The sequence below is a fragment of the Anas platyrhynchos genome, chromosome 5 (assembly GCF_047663525.1).
Source record: "Anas platyrhynchos isolate ZD024472 breed Pekin duck chromosome 5, IASCAAS_PekinDuck_T2T, whole genome shotgun sequence".
Taxonomy (NCBI): domain Eukaryota; kingdom Metazoa; phylum Chordata; class Aves; order Anseriformes; family Anatidae; genus Anas; species Anas platyrhynchos.
The window spans coordinates 34,808,238-34,824,239 of NC_092591.1; the positions used below are offsets into that span (position 1 = coordinate 34,808,238).

The following is a 16,002-nucleotide window of genomic DNA, read 5'->3' on the forward strand; positions in this document are numbered from 1 at the left end:
TATACTTAAGAAACCCAAACAAAACAAAACGAAAAAAATCACCACAGAATCAACACATGTAAAAATCAAAATAGATGGTGATCTTACCAGAGTAAAACTAGTCAAAAAGACTTCATTTGACATGCACAGTTCAAAGCTTTGTATGATGGGTAATATTTATTTTATTCTTAATACTTTTATGTTTCCTGTCAATGGTATTCAGCAACATTTGCAATAATAGCAGAAGCAGCTCTCAGAGACAGCAACTTACTCCTTACTAATATCAAAATAATAGCAGGTGCATTCCCACTTCATTTATATTCACATCTCCACTATACAAAAAGAGACAAACACTATTTTGGAAGGAACTGCTTCTATGAAAGGAGACAGTGAAAGCAGGGTCACGATTTGCCTCCAGCTGTGCTTGACAGCAGCAGTGAAGTTCTGATCTGAAAGCGTGGAACCTGTGCAGCTTCCTAGAGAAGTACGAGACTGGCACAACCCGATAACGGGCAGGCAGCCCCAGTCAGCGGGGTTCATGCTTGCGAGAAACGGGTCAGAACACAACAGGTGGTTGAAGACCCAACTTCTTACCAGCTCCAGAGAGAACCTGCCGCACGAGCTAGGGCAAGACATGTTCTGTCATTCCTCAGGTGCCCACCTGGGCTTAGTGTAGAGGCTGACAGGTAAGATTATTACAGTCCGTGCACAAGGTCAGGCAGTTTCTCAACCAGTTCTGAGCACAACCCGCCTTCACTCATCTCTCTCTGTGCAAGCCAACAGAGGTGCAGATCCTCCACCACAGGACAAGCGAAACCTGTCAACGGCTCCAGCCGCAAGCCTGCCGCTTGCTCCCTCACCCCGGGCTGCACCCAGCCATGACAGGCAGGCAGCAAATCCCCACCAGGGCCAAACTTTCCAGTCAGTCAGCACAGCCCCCCCAGCCTTGGGCACCGCTACCCGAGCCACCAGGGCCACTCCTTAAAGTCGCCTTTAAGGATCGCGGGACGACCCACGGAGCTTCTGCCCACAGCAGGTCGGGGGCACAGCGGCGGGGGCTGATTTTACCTCAGCGCGTTCCGAGGGGCTCTGATCTTTAACTACAGACCCCTTCCCCTACGCTCCCACCGAAGCAGCAGCGCCCAGGGCCGCTCTGTGGGTAGGAACCACGCGAACCCTCCCCACACACACGCCCACGGCACAGCTCGGGGCGCCGGGGCCCAGCAGGAGCCCACCCAAGCCCCTCGGCCGGAGCTGCAGGCCCCGGGCCCGGCGGCTCCTAACGGTCCCCTCCGCGGGCAAACTTCCCGCCCCGGCCCCGGCCCCGGCCGCGGTTACCTCAGCGGGGCGGTGGCCGGGCCCCTGGCGGAGCCAGCGCAGCACGGCGCCGACCGCCACCTCCTCGCGCAGCAGCAGCTCCAAAACCGCCGCCATTCCCGGCCGCTGCCGCCGCCGAGCAGGCGCACAAGGCGCGGCGGGGCCGGGCCGTGCCGGGCGGTAGCGGGCAGCAGCAGCGGCAGCAGCAGCAGCAGCAGGGGCGGGCCGGCGGCGGGGAGCGCGGGCGGGGGCGGAGCGGGCCGGGCCCGGGGCCGGGCCCCCTCCCCATGTCAACACGCGGGGCACGGGGCGCCTGCGCCGGCCGCCCGCGTCCTTTCCTCTCATGCGCGGTGCTCCCTTCCCCGGCGGGGCGCGGGGACCGGCCTAGCGGCGGCGGCGGCCGCGGGCCGGGGCGGGGGAAGGGGCAGCGGCAGCGGCGCCCCCCGCGGCTCCGCGCCCGCCCGCCGGCCGCCCCGGCCCCCCTGAGCGGCGGCAGCAGCCGGTGATGATGGCCGAGGACTCGCCGAAGCGGCGCAAGGCCAATTTCAACGAGGCGGAGACGGAGGTGCTGATCGAGCAGGTGCTGAAGCACGAGCAGCTGCTGTTCGCCGCCGGGCCGGGCCGCGCGTCGCCCGGCCAGAAGCGGAAGGTGTGGGAGCTGATCCGCCACAAGGTGAACCCGGTGGCCGCCTGTCCCCGCGACGTGGAGGACCTGAAGAAGCGCTGGCGGGACCTGAAGCGCCGCGACCGCAGCAAGCTGTGCCGCCTGTCGCAGGGCTGCGGGCCGCCGGGCCCCACCGCCGCCGCCGCCCTCGGCCTCGGCCTCCTGCTGGCCCCCGAGGAGCTGCCGCCCGCCGCCGCCGCGCCGCCCGGCCGCCACCACCTCCACCGCCTCCACCGCCTCCACCACCACCACCACCACCACCGCGCCTACGGCTCCCTGCTGCCCGCCGAGGCCGTGCCCATCGTGGGCGGCATCGACACGCTGGAGCTGCCCGGCGCTGCCGTGGGGGAGATGGGTGAGTGCGGGGCGCTGCCTTCGCCCCTTGGATGCCCACAGTGCGTGCGTGGGGCTGGCGGACAAAGTCGCATCGAAGCAGCACATCAGAGTAGACCCCCTGGCCGTGAGGCGCTAGACCCAGCCGCTCGCATCCACGCTTGTAGGCTCTGTCCTTGCAAAGGTAAAACGCCAGCCCTCAGAGCTAGGCTGTCCAAAGCCCTGTGAGTACATAAGTTCTTATGCCTACAAGAGACATGGCATTAGTGCACTGAAATGATCACCTTCAATACCGAGGGATTTCTTGCAACCAGTGTTTAGTCCACACTGTTACGGGTTACCAGGCGCACAACAGAGGGTGAAATGAGCTTGCAGTGGAACTTGTCTTTTGGAACCTAGAACTTGGCACCTGTGGTGGGGACAGTGAGGGAACTGTAGAATACAAAGATACAGTTAACGGGTGAATGCATCTTTACAGTTTCCTTCCCCACCTACAGAGGTAGTGCATATTCTAGAGACGTCAAAGGTAACACAGTGCAAGTCACTGCTGTGGAGTCTCAGTTCAAGGGCTAATGTTTATGTTTAGTGGATAAGAACATATCTCACCATGAGGTTCCTCACTGACTCTCCTCTGCTTTTCCTCTCCCCCCAACTCCTCTAGGATTTAACGATGATCCTGGCCCATCTCATCAACCTGGTCTTGAGAAGGTGAACCTAAAAGAAGAAATAGTAGTGAAAGTGGTAGAGCCAGAAGAAAGCTCTGAGGACATGGCAGTGGTTCCGCCTAGCCAAGAACAACTACCTTTTCTGGGGACATCGGGTAGTGGTTCCTCTGGGAAAGTAAAAGCCAAAACAAAAGGCAGGCCCCAGGCAGACCAAAATGAAATAACTGAAGCAGACCTAGTGCAGATTCAGCAGACCCAGATGCAGGTGATCCAGGCTGGCTTTGACAGTGTCAACCACAATCTTCGGCTGCTGCAGCAAGGCATGCAAGATCTGAGCAACAGCCTCAGCATCATGGCGCAGACACTTGTTGCTATCAAAAACGTGTATGTGAAAAACAACACTGGCCCAACCACGTACGCCACCGCCTCTACTCAGACTGCAGCCGGGTACCTGAGCCCGGGTTCTCCCCAGGTCTCCCCCACTGAGGACAGAGGCAGAGCGCAAGTGGCGGGAAGCAGCAGCAGAAGCAGCAGCTGCAGTTCCAGTTCCATGTCACAAGAACCAGGTCCTTCGGAGTTCCCTAGGCCCCCCCTGAGAACCATTAAGAAAGAACACCCAAATGGCTGCTACTACTTCTGCTTTGCAGACGTGTAAAAACTTGAATATATGTACAGTGACTGTGGTGTTAGGTGCTGTTGTATGTTCTGCTCCGGCCTGTGACTTTGAAGGAGCAAAATGGACTTGCCTCCCACGTTTTTCCCAGTGGGAAACATTTCACTATAGGTGGCATTAAACACTAATTACCAATCTCCTGTTTGTTAACTCTGTTGCAGTTGGCTAATGTCTTTCTTCTGTACTCATTATCCTCTTACTCTCTTAAAAACAAACAAAAACACAGATTTATTTTGACTAAGACTCTTGTCTGTATTATCCTTTGTTTAATGTGACCTTTTGGGAAAATAAAAGGCGTGAGAGGGGTGAAAAAGTACCATTAAGGTTACTGGCCAGCAGGAGCTGTCTTACACCAGTTGCTTAGTTTTTTTATTAAACAAATGGCAAAAGTAGCTGATGTTTAAAAGTAGTTGCTTTTCCTAACATTTAGAATGTTGAGGCTGTTTGCTTGGTTATGTTTTTCTGTTTGGTTGGTTTTGTTTTGTTTGCACTTTTGTTAAGTCTGAGCTGTGCGAGGCATCACAGGAAGGGTTTGGCATACCTGCTTCCTCTAGGAATAGTTTAGGATTGGGCTGTTGATTCGTGAATGTACTTCCCAGAATTCATACAGCTTTGCTCCACCTGGCTATTGTTCATTCCCAGCTTGTCAAATGCACCTTCTCTGAGGCATTTTGCCTTACTTCACTAGCAGAGTAGGCTATTTCTTGTCACACGATTAAAATAGAGAAATACAGCAAAAACGATAACTGATGAGTGATGCCTGTTTTTGATACGGAATAATTTTTCCTGGTATGGCTTAGAAGCAGGCTGTGTCTTCAGCAGGTCTTGCAAACTTTCTGGAATCGGTACCACATCCACTGAAATATTGAAAGTAAAAAAGTTTCCATATTGTTTTACATGAAACAGAATTTAGACTTGCTGTTAAACAAATTACAGGAGGCAGGGGCTGACTTCAGATAGAACAAATGCTCTTGCATAGTTTATGAAGAGATGCTTTCATCTTCACCTATCTGAGAGATTAGGAAAAACTGCCATTCTCTTAACTATACATCCAAGGAAAAAGAAAGAAAAGGAAAAATCTGAGCAAATAGTAACCTGTTAGGTGACAACCCTGAAACAAGCTCAAAGGAATTATTTTTTCCTAATGTGATGAAGAAACATCTTTTCATACTTAAATAGGAGGAAACTGTTGTCACTGATGCTTTTCTTGAAATGTGTTTAAGGCTTTTGTGTTTAAATCTTGTATACTACTTGTTCTACTTTGCAAAATTCAAAATTACCAGTGGTGCTGTGTTCATATGTGCAGTGCACTTATTGGACTTAAAACAGAAACCCTCTCACCTGCACTTTTATCACCTGAAAAGTCATTCAGGTCCTCCTCTTAAGCATTTATCACCAATATTCACGTTCTATGGATAAATTTGACCTATGCCTATAATGACCACCTGCCTCTAGTTTTCCAGTGACTTAGTGCAAGTGTTCCTGCCACAAGAACATAGCAAACAAGTGACGTACTGACAGAATGGCAACCCAACTACTACTCTCCCAGAAGCATAAGAACACACAAATATTAGGTAAGATATGTCATTTTTGTGGTCAGCTTTGACAGAGCACTATACCATCTATACAAAACTAGAGGATCACTTCCTTTATTTATTAGGGTATCAGGCCATTTACTTTAAAATGTGATAAACCTTGGAGGTAACTAGCTGCAAGCATGAAGGAATAATACAAGGAATGCTCCCACCCCCAGTTACACACTTAGAATTGTTACCTCAAATTGTTATCTCACCTCAAGTCTGTACAAGAGTGATCACGCTTAGGACAGCTGAATTTTAACAGGTTTCTTCTGAGACATTGCTGAGCGAAGAATGGAAACAAAATTCTTAAGGTGGCTCAAAAGAACTATCTAAAAAAGAAATGAGGGAAGAGGATGTCAAATCCCAAAGCTCAGCCAGGTACTGTTTCAATTACAGCTATAAAATGACAAGAATATTTTGCTGATCAACTAAGCACTTGTGGTTAATGCAGGAGCTATGCCTTGAAGAAAAGGAGATTCTCATTTTCAGGTATCCCTAACAAAAGGTGAGGGTGTAGGTGACAGGTATCTTTATCTTATTCATAAATTGCTGGCTCTGAAAACAGGAAAGACTGAATTCTTTCAAATGTGATTTTTGAGTCTGCATTGTTACAAGCTTTCCATGTTAACCTGTTGGAAACATTTTTATTTCTCTCCCTTTAGTACAGATGGGTTCACTCAGGCAGTATTTCCTGTAACTGAAACACGTTCCCTTCATGTGTGTTTTGTTCTCATGAACAAGGCAGCCACTTAATAATGTGACATTCCAGGTTGGATTAGCAAGATGTGATCTGAAGCTTACCTGGTATTTCTGGGCAGTGGTTTGAGCTTGTCTGGGTTGCAATAGCCAGTTCTTTCCTGTCCAACATTCTTTTGGTGTTTCAATTCTTTCTCCAATTGTTAATTCCTGCATTTCATTTACTATAGCCTTTCTAGGGACAGCTAGCCCGTGTGTACTACACAGCTTTCTCATGTTTAAGTCTAAATGAGAGGAAGCTACAGTCCAAGGGCAGAAAAGTACAGTATGATCTCAAGAGCAGAGTGAGTGGACTGGATCTCCTGTGTTAATGAAGATGGCAAGTCAGGTAATGCTAAAAGACATTTCAACAGTCAAACAACAACCAGACCTCAACACCAACCTCCTGCAGTGTTTTTGTTCCAGTCTTGGATCTTTCCCACAGTCTGTCAATTGTACTGCTACGGTATACTGGAGCCAGGTCAAGACCAATCTTCCATTTCTGGTATGATCGCCATTTACAGTGTTCTTAATAATGAAAGATTATTTAGATTAAATAATGAACTATTAAATTATGAAAGCTCATTATTAAATAATGAAAGCTCAGTGAGTTACCTGTCTCATCTGTCTCCAGCACAGAGTGTGTAAATTTGTTATTTTCACCTTCAAATGAATATGTCCATTTTTCTCATTCTGTATGTGCCTTTTTTCTGTGATCAAATGATGGTTTTGCTGAGAATGCCAAAAGCACACACCCTCCAGAAGCATGCCATTACATTTCTGGCTGCTCTTAACAGAACAAGGGCAGAGCTGGCCTTTAATTTGTTTCATATACATGGCATAACAGTGATAATGCTAAGAAAGATCCAAGGAATTTCCTCCAGTTCTTCTGGACTTCACTAACAACCTCATTCTGCTGCGCAGAGCGAGCAGTATTTTCCACAGCATACAAGGACTAAGACATGCATGCACATAAACCACATATAAATTGTGATGACACTACTTTTATCTAGTATTATTAGAAAGAGAAATAAAAGGATCTTGGAGGGAACTAGAGCAACTGGTTAGCACTGCATCTCCACATAGGATAAATGCTCAGATTCAGTAACAACTTGAGTTCATTAATTTCTCTGCTATCTGCAGTTAAACTGTATGGCACTATTGCACAGAGGATGAAATTTTACAAGAGGCTGTAAAAACTCAGAGTGACTACGTCCAGACACCGGTCACCTCCAAAGTAATTGATTAGCATGGCCTCAGACTAAGTAAGAAATTGCAATTCTGTCTCTTAAAAATATGTAGCTGGCCTTTCAGAATAACAAGCCTGAAATCCACCATATTGTTATTAAAATTGATCTGAGTTGGCCATGGCAATCATTGAATACAGAGAGTATGGATAAGAACAAGAGCAAATAGAAAGGGAGGATTTTGAAGAGGAAGGTTGAGTGTTTTTTTTCTAATCCTACTATTATAGAACACACCAACCAGCCAAATCAGTAGAACTCCCATTGATCCAATCATTCTGATTTGCAATATGAGCATCTGACTTTTGATATGGTAGTACCAACAGACATTTGCTTTTTGCTTTCTTGTACCAGAAAAAAAAAATCAAAATCAAAGCTTTTTCTCTGTTTAAAGTACAGGGTTTACAGTACAGCAGTAAAAAATAAGTAAATTCAACTTTATAATTAGTAAAATCATCATACAAACACACTCAAGGGTTGAAGTTTTGCATGCTGAATGAATATTTTATTTAGAACCAGTTTATAAAAATAAAATACAAAATAATTTGAAAACAAAACTTAAAACATTGTACAAAGCCTTGATATGGTACAAATGAGAAAATAAATAATTACACCTTTATGTACAAATGACCATTACAAGGGCATAAACTCTTTATGTTCTTGGGTGCCTGAGCAAACTTAAAAGAAAAAGAATGGCTTAGAAGATTCCCAAGAAGGGGAAAGGGAACTGCAATTATTGAGCAAGAGAATTTGAAGGACTCAACGCTTGTCTTCCTCAATAGTAACAAACAACGTCGGAAACTTTCTACTTAATTTAATTGTGCTGCAGATTGTGTTATTGAATGCTTAATTCATTATGGAGTGACAACATTGTTTTTGTAGTTAACATACCAATTTCATTTTTTGTGGTATTGCCCAGAGATTTTAGATTAATGGACATAGGCTTGCAGCTTCAAGAAGTCAGTACTTGTCTGAAGGCATTGCTGGTGATTTCCTTAATTTACTGGTTTGGATATTCATAGGAAAGCATTTGAAAATTAACATCATTCACACACACACTGCAGCTTGTCTCTGGGTTGATTCTATAGAAAGACAGTTAGAAGTTCAGGAAGAAATTTGGCTTTCTAGCCAAAGAAAGCAAAGAGGATGCAGAGAAGGCTGCTGGGCAATCAATCCAGTTCTCCAGTCAGACATAAGGAAAAGATGTGAAATACACCAAAAACAAAACCCACTACACCTTGTGTTAAACATTTACGACCTTGCCTGCCACACAGCAGATAGGGGTATAAAAGAATCCGGAGCCAGGCAGACCAAGCTTATTATACCGTACCTTTTGGAGCAAGCTTGTCTGCTGCTATTACAGCTCCCTTACATAAGAGTTAGGTCAAAGATCAAGTGGTCTAAAAAGGAAAAAAAAAACAAGATCTGTAACAAATTGATTCCATCTGAATTCTCACAGGCAGTTGGGGATGATCAGGACCTCTACGAGTAGCCCACCCATGGTATTGTTTTTAGAAGAAACCACGGATTCTTGGCCAAAGCTGACTCTCAGCAGTAATTCTTAAAGAAAAGGGGGATCAAAAGGCATGCAATGCCATAGTGATAATTAAAAATATGCATTTTCCAATTTAAAATACAGTAATTGCAAATGTAGTATTTATAGAGTGAATTTATTCCTTAAGTCCCTATGCAGGGAAAAAGAAAAGCTAAAAAAATCACAAGACCTTATACTGACTTTACTGAAAGTTTCACGTGCACAAGAACAGCAAGAATTCCCAAGGATCCAAGCTATTCGTGTGGACAGAGGAAAAACAGAAGCAAAACACATAAATCACATAAATCACATATGCTAACATTTGCACTCAAAAAAAGGCATTGCTCAAAGCCTAGAGCAGAAACTTCAAATCCACATTCATTACTGTTATGTAAAATTTTGTGCGTTTACTTTTGCACTACACTAACGGGAATCCTGACGCACCTGAAGCAAAACCAGAGAGACTCTCACCAAAACTTTTGGCATGCAGATTAACCGGTCAGCTGGGCCTCTCCTGTGGTAAGGAAGGAACAACAGGATACACAGGCTTGTTTCAGAGCACTGTGATTACAATCCTGTTCTCCAAAAGACATTTTCTCTCTCTCAGCTATAAAAGGCTGGAGAAAACCGGTCAGTGCCCAGAAGTTCTCGGTACCCCGCAGCCCAAGTTCTGGTTCCCTGCTGAGCTCTGCAGGTCATAATTTGCTCTGTGCTAAATTTGTTGCATCAGCCACATTGCTTCTGAATATAATGCTGAAGAAGCCTCTCAAAAGGCTCAAAAGCCTCTTAAAAGGAAAATACATAACTCCTGTAGACAGCCCCGATAAATGCCAAACATTTCAGAAAGCTAGAAACTGGGGAAAAGCAGTATCTATTATCCCACAAAAATATAAAGTACTAGAGGGTTTGTCACTGCTACTGTTAAGAGAGGATGTGTTACCAACAACAGAGAGTAAAATTAGCCTATGTACTCAAACCTGAATGGCTAGAACAATTGTCAAGTTAATACATTAGACTTTAAAACAATACATTCCTATTCAATTCTTCCTTAAAAAACAAAATAAAACAAAAAGCCTCAGAGGTTATTATTATTATTATTTAAACCAATTATTATTATTTTAAACCAATTATTTAAGCCATAGGCAAATGAGGTTTGTTGTTACTGTGATTAAATAAACTTGTCTGCAGTTGACAATATCTTAACATAATTCCAGGTAGTTAATACACAATCTAGGCTGTTATATGATTTCTCTTTTACAAATGTTATATGGAGGGGAAAGGAAGACCAGCTTCGAGTGGACAGCTGAGGTATTCTTGTGTGAGGTGCATGTGTTTATGTGATTGCATGTGTTAGCTAAGAACAGTATGACCCACGCCTACTGCCTGTAGCCGAAACAACGAGCCTTGCTTCCTTTTACCAAAGTTACTGCTTACTGCAAATTGTTGGCAAGACAGCTAAGCCAAAAGCAAAACAGCAAACAAAAACCTTCAGTTCACTGCCTACTTGGTTAGCTAAAAAAGCAGAATAAAAATACTCTTTGCTATTTGACCTTTCAGAAATAGGAATGAGCATCTAAAGGATAATTGTCAATATTTTTTTTTTCTATAGCTGACAGTTCTCTAACCACTCTGTAGTAGAAAAGCATATGGAGAACGTGCTGCATGGCATCACGGTGTTAACCTAGACACCTGAAAACCCCCTTCCTCACTGGAATTGAACAGAGAGGCATGGCTCTGATCACATCACGGGAACATCCCTGCATGAAAAACCCAAGACCAGTACATGTATATTATGGGTTAATTATTGAGCTGATTAGTGAGTTTGAGCTCTCTTCTATTTTGTTATTCCTTTCTAAAATATTCAAGTTCTCTCTGATTTAACATATATATAAAAATTGGAGGCAAGAATCCCTAATGTGCAATTAGACCTTTTTAAAACATTGAAATAACCACTTTCTTACCAGAATGTATGCCTCTTAATGTTCTACAGAATGTCTATTTCATTATGGAAAAATTCTGTGTACAGGAAAGTCTGTACTGTACGTTTGTCATTGTCTACATTCTCATCAACGAGGAAAAACAATCTATTTTTTAGGAGCACTGTAGTCAACCATTGCATAAATATTACTGCGATAAGAAAGACTTAAGGGAGTTTTGCCGAAGTAGGACTGGAGGATCAGGCCTTGTAAAATAGAAGAGACACAGAATCAGAATTAGGGCATAGCAAAACTATGGTAGATAAAGAGGAGATCAGACCAAGTCAAAGCACCACAGGCCTCAGCTCACTCTGGCAAATGAACTTCAGTAAACAGGATGCAATAGCTGAGACCGTTGCTACCTATATGTATATATACACACATAAGCATGTGTGTATATATATATACACATATATTATATGTCTGTTTCTATATAGTATACAGTATCTATATAAGTGTGTATATACACACATGTACAAATGTATATTTATATATATATAAAATCAAAATTGTGTGTTTTGCCAGCTATGGTTAATGCCATAATAATCACAAATTGTAAGCGGTTGAGCTCTTGCAAGGCTTTTCAGATGAAAAATCACTCAAGCTACTTTAAATATATAGGACCAGATCCTCTCTTCCACATCCAGACTGTTTAGTGGGATATGATAGAAATCTTGATCTCAAACATGCAGACTTCAAGGCAAGAATATGTCCAGATTTCCCAAGATAGGATGTGGCTGGTGGCTGTAATGAATGCCCCATGTCACTCCCCAGGGGTCTGCACTTCCTGAATAATTGTATATATTAGCAGTTAAAACCTCATAATGATCCTGCCTTTGAGCACTGATGTTTTTTATGCTTACTGATCCTGCTTAAATACTAGATAGGTGCCTACCATCATACAACTTGCCAGTGATGACACCTATTACTTTTAACAGGGTTTTACTTAAACAGTAATTGGCATTTGCAATTAATAAAGGGTTTTATTGATAGTAACATAGATTTCCGAGGTTGTCACTCAAATTCAATCTATCATGCAAAATTGTAGCACAAAAGTCTGTGTGAAATCTTTTCAAGTTCTATTTCAGTTTAAAGGCCTCATGCCTCAATGTCTCTACAAATGCTTCAAAGTGCTGGAGGAAGCAGCACAGGAAACACCATAAAGAGAAAAGACACATGCAGCATCTGAGTCCACAACATGCCATGGCTCCATTGCACTGCACTCCAAAGAAATGGAGGCTTGAAGAGCACAAAGCAACAGCTCCTTGAATTACATTGCTTCCCAGCTAAAAGATCACAGTACAAGCTGCTGAATGCTATGCAGAACATCTACAGCTGTTCTAAATGATGAAGAAAAATCTTCCCATCCCTGAAAATTTGTGGCAAGATACCCTCCATAAACACTTCATTCCCCCTCTGCACAAGGGCCACACACATGTAGGTTTGACAGTTTTATGCAGTCAGTTGCATATGCAAGTGTTGGAGCTTACAGAGCTCTAGATCATACAGGCCCTCTGGAAATATTAAGGTAAAATCTATATATTAGTTGATTAGCTGGCCATTATCTAACTACATAACTGATTGCTACATTAGTCTATAGTATGCAGTTCTGCAAGTTTTGGAGGGAAGCTATCAAGCAATGAAAAACTCTAGAAGAGCAAGTAGTTCAAGACATATTATTTACAATCACTCCCCCATTTGTATTTTCATGATTTTCTCACTAAATCCTGTTGAATACACAGGAAAATGCAATCAGTGATATACAGGCCTTTTACCTCTTATTGCACTGAAAGAAGCCTGGGTCATCAATCATGATTGATATCTCTTTCTCTATTTTGGCATAGTTTACTATTTTTCAATTGGCAAGTAGTTCAAGTACAGGTGATTTTCTACCACATTGATTTATTTTATACAGAACGTTTTGGGTTGGAAGGGACCTTTAAAGACTAACTCATCCAACCCCCCTGCCATATATAGTAAAGTGCAACAATGGACAAGTCTGTATTTTTGGAGAGAACACAAAAAAACCTTAGGTGCTATATTCTTTCTCACCTGTAAAACAATTACCTGTTTCTGGATCCTGCTACACTGCAGAGAAAATACAAACACCTCAACTTCAGCATTTCAAGGGAGGGTGCATAAAGTAGGTATCTACTAAAACTGACCATATTAATGTAGGAATGAGCTCAAAAGACCCTAAAAAAATGGGAAAAAAAAGGAGAGAGGAGGAAAAATAATTATAAGTTGCCACACCACCTTAACAAATAATTCCAGCAGTGCCCAAGGCAGAAATAGTATAAATGGGACTATATGCTCTTCTGCTCCTTTTTTTTTTTTTTTCTTTTGGTATACCATAACGAAACATACAAGGAAAACAGGAAGGAAAGATGGAATTTTTACTGTCACATTCACCTACTAGGCATTCATTGACTGTTACTGCTCCCATATCATGAGCATTCATAACAATTAAGAACTCACATTATGAAATAAAAACAAGTAATCAATAAGCCCTATTTATAATAAAAAATAAAAATACCTTTTGAGTCTCTGTTCTTGTTCATATGCAAATGTACTCACAATTCTAAAGCAAGAAAGAAAGCTGCAAGACAAAACATCGGCTGGTTGAGAAATCAGCAGTCCTTCAATCTTGTACCAAGGTATAAAGGCTATTAGATTTTGTGCATTCCAGAATTTTTTTTTTTTTTTGGGGGGGGGGGGGGGGGGAGATACGAGATGCAACGCCAGGAGTATTCAGGGACTAACAGAAAGGGAACTGTATTATTTGTGGTCCATAAATTACAAGTGAAAAATGAGTGAGTTTATATAAGCATATACATATATGTATATATAAATATTTATATAATTTACCATGAGGACATGCAATTATTGTTATAGTACCTATTATACAATATAATACAAAGGAGTAAGACTTTCCAATGGTACAGTTTCTTCAGAAAAAGCAGGTATATCCTACCTATTGCATTCATCTGTAGTGCTTGAAACCTGAATGAAATTAAGGTTCCACACTGTGCTACATTACATATGGGGAACAATACACATATTCATAGTAAGAAAAAAAAATCAACATAGTCTGACAGAGCAAGTGAAATTCAGTGCAGCTCCAGGGCAGCTTTAATGCAGCATTAGAATGTGTTAACTCAGAGACAAAATATTCCCTTTTAATCCAAAGGTATTAATTTGGCAGAGGTTAAATAAAAAAGCACAGATGCTGGCTGGAGAGGCATATGACTACAGCAAGCAGATCAGCAACTGAGAAGTCTCCTGCACATCCAGTATCCCCACAACAGGTATAACCAGGGAGAGCTGGCTGCACCTTCTTTAAGCTTGCATTCTTGTGTGTTACTGTTCTAACCCACTATTCTCTTTTGAATATAGCAAAAGGTGCTGAACCGTTACGTTTTTTACAGAGATCCAGTAGACCACAAGAGATTATTAAGTAACTACTAAAAAAAGTAGGAGGAATTAGACACAATGGACTTCACTGGCAGACAACAAAGCTTGGCTATCAAAGAACCATTTGGGCAAAAGAATGACAAGGACCCAACATCAAAAATGATTGTTTTCTGTATATTTTGCTCTGCTGATTAATACTCTTACAAAGACTTTGTTAGGGGTGTTAAGTGTATTTCTGTCAGCTAGAAGCTACCAAGGTGTTCACCTTCCATGTTTTTACAAAAAGAATGAGCACGAAAAAAATAATCTTGGTTGGTAATTGTTTCCGCAATGTAAGATCAGTGATTTCAGTGATCCATAACCACTGGGAAAAAAAAATAAAAATAAAATAAATAAAAAGCCAATAGTAGCAAGGATTCTTTTTACAGTTCAGTTGGCGAAAAACAGGTACTCCTGTTTTCTAACTTTTCTAACATTCATTGCAATTTATTGTAAATCTGTGACATTCGGTGAACTGCAGACATCTCCTTTCTCTCACCTCCTAGATGAGAATGGTTTTCTATTCCACATAAAGAGGTTTCAAAAACCCGCTTTGTCTCCTGAAGAAGTATACAAAATGGAACCAAGAATACTTCTTGGATCCTAATTAGTACTAAGCAAATTTCTACAGAATACCACTACAAAACATCTTGGCAGCCATTAATATTCATTTTTAAAACGTCAACAAAATCAAGAAGGGGCAAGTTACATGATACTTCTTTAGGTAAGCAAATCTGTGCTATGGTAGACAGGGGACAAAATAAGTACTGAGTGACTCAGGTGTGTGCAACTCAAAATTGAAGAGACTCATAAGGTAGAAATACCATTGTCCTCTGAACAGTGTGCTTTTTTAAAACGACAGAGACGTGCTTGAACAGTACTTATCTCCCAAGTGGTGACATGATTTTGGGAATAATGGGTTTCACTTCTTCTTGCATACTTCTTGAGACAGGCCCTAAATGATTAGGCCTAATCTTCTAAGCTAGGTAAACTGAAAACATAGAAATAAATACCCTTTTAAAAACACTCACCTTGGAGATATTTTTGACTTTAAATACATTGCACCTCTTTGACTACCTAGTCATTCTTTTTCTGGCCTCTACCTCCCCTTTCCTAGATCTGCTTGCTGCCTGCTCCTAGGCAATGCCTGGCCACTCATTTACACAGTATGCTTTCTCATGAATAGTTTATGATGCTTACGTTCTTTAAAAAGCGCAGATTCAACACTGTTTTTTTATATCATTTTTTTTTTGATTATTTTTTTAAATACACAGTACACAGACACAACATGCATCAGACTTAGGAGGCGGCTTTATACCTGTCAAGGCCCAGTTCCTATCTGCTAAGCTTAGTGGCTGATTTGCTTTTTCCCGTGGGAGTCTTAGTGTTTGGAGAATGGTGGAAGGAACTACCAGATCCTTTCAGACCATTCTTGCTTGGTTTGCTGTAGCAGTGCTCTTGTTGGCAGGATCTCCTAGAAGATGAGGAGCCTGAATGGCTAGGAGGTGATTTACTCCTCCCAAGATGTGGGGAGGAACTCCTCTGATCATGATGGGTTCTCCCAGCCCGTGATGGAGAAGAACTGGCAGTACGGGGTAAGGATGAGCTCCTTGGGGAGGCACTGGGACTGCGGCGGGGGATGACAGGGCTTTTGGGTGGTGTTTTTGGACTATGTGGAGATCCTGGACTCTTACACTGGGTAGAACTCCTTGGTCTTTGAGATCCATTCTGTAGGATTTGAGCCAGACGAGAGATAAGATCTGAGTCCGAGCTGCTACTCCCTAGGACTCTGTATCTGCGTAACCTTAAGAAGAAACGAAGAAAAATTATTTTTTTTTTCCAATCTATT

General features: G+C 42.8%; 3 protein-coding genes across 8 annotated transcripts in view; 1 reads left to right on the top strand and 2 right to left on the bottom strand.

Annotated features, from left to right (window-relative positions):
• The window catches only part of CDAN1 (codanin 1), a 25,714-nt gene extending 24,022 nt beyond the window's left edge, over positions 1 to 1,692 (bottom strand). The window contains exon 1 of the mRNA XM_072038793.1: positions 1,318 to 1,692. Coding sequence (XP_071894894.1) covers positions 1,318 to 1,641 — 324 coding nt within the window. The 5' untranslated portion in view covers positions 1,642 to 1,692. The remainder of the gene's footprint in view (positions 1 to 1,317) is intronic.
• Positions 1,588 to 4,377, top strand: LOC101791601 (hypothetical protein). The gene is made up of 2 exons (XM_027458594.3): positions 1,588 to 2,315; positions 2,955 to 4,377. Exons 1-2 carry the CDS (start codon positions 1,802 to 1,804, stop codon positions 3,611 to 3,613), a joined length of 1,173 nt encoding a protein of 390 aa, XP_027314395.3. The 5' UTR covers positions 1,588 to 1,801; the 3' UTR covers positions 3,614 to 4,377.
• Positions 4,378 to 7,667: 3,290 nt separating this feature from the next.
• The window catches only part of TTBK2 (tau tubulin kinase 2), an 84,286-nt gene continuing 75,951 nt past the window's right edge, over positions 7,668 to 16,002 (bottom strand). For 5 of the 6 annotated variants that reach the window (XM_027458593.3, XM_038180175.2, XM_072038794.1 and 2 more), the window contains one exon: positions 7,668 to 15,957. In XM_027458593.3, the coding sequence (XP_027314394.2) occupies positions 15,489 to 15,957 (469 nt within the window). In that variant the 3' untranslated portion in view covers positions 7,668 to 15,488. The remainder of the gene's footprint in view (positions 15,958 to 16,002) is intronic. The other variant, XM_072038795.1, reaches the window with a different exon arrangement.

What these genes read in the sequence shown, in the direction of transcription:
- LOC101791601 (XM_027458594.3), top strand. Translation starts at nt 1,802, where the DNA reads ATGATGGCCGAGGACTCGCCGAAGCGGCGCAAGGCCAATTTCAACGAG. An exon ending in CGCTGCCGTGGGGGAGATGG is followed by an intron (nt 2,316 to 2,954) that starts GTGAGTGCGGGG and finishes CAACTCCTCTAG; the next exon opens with GATTTAACGATGATCCTGGC.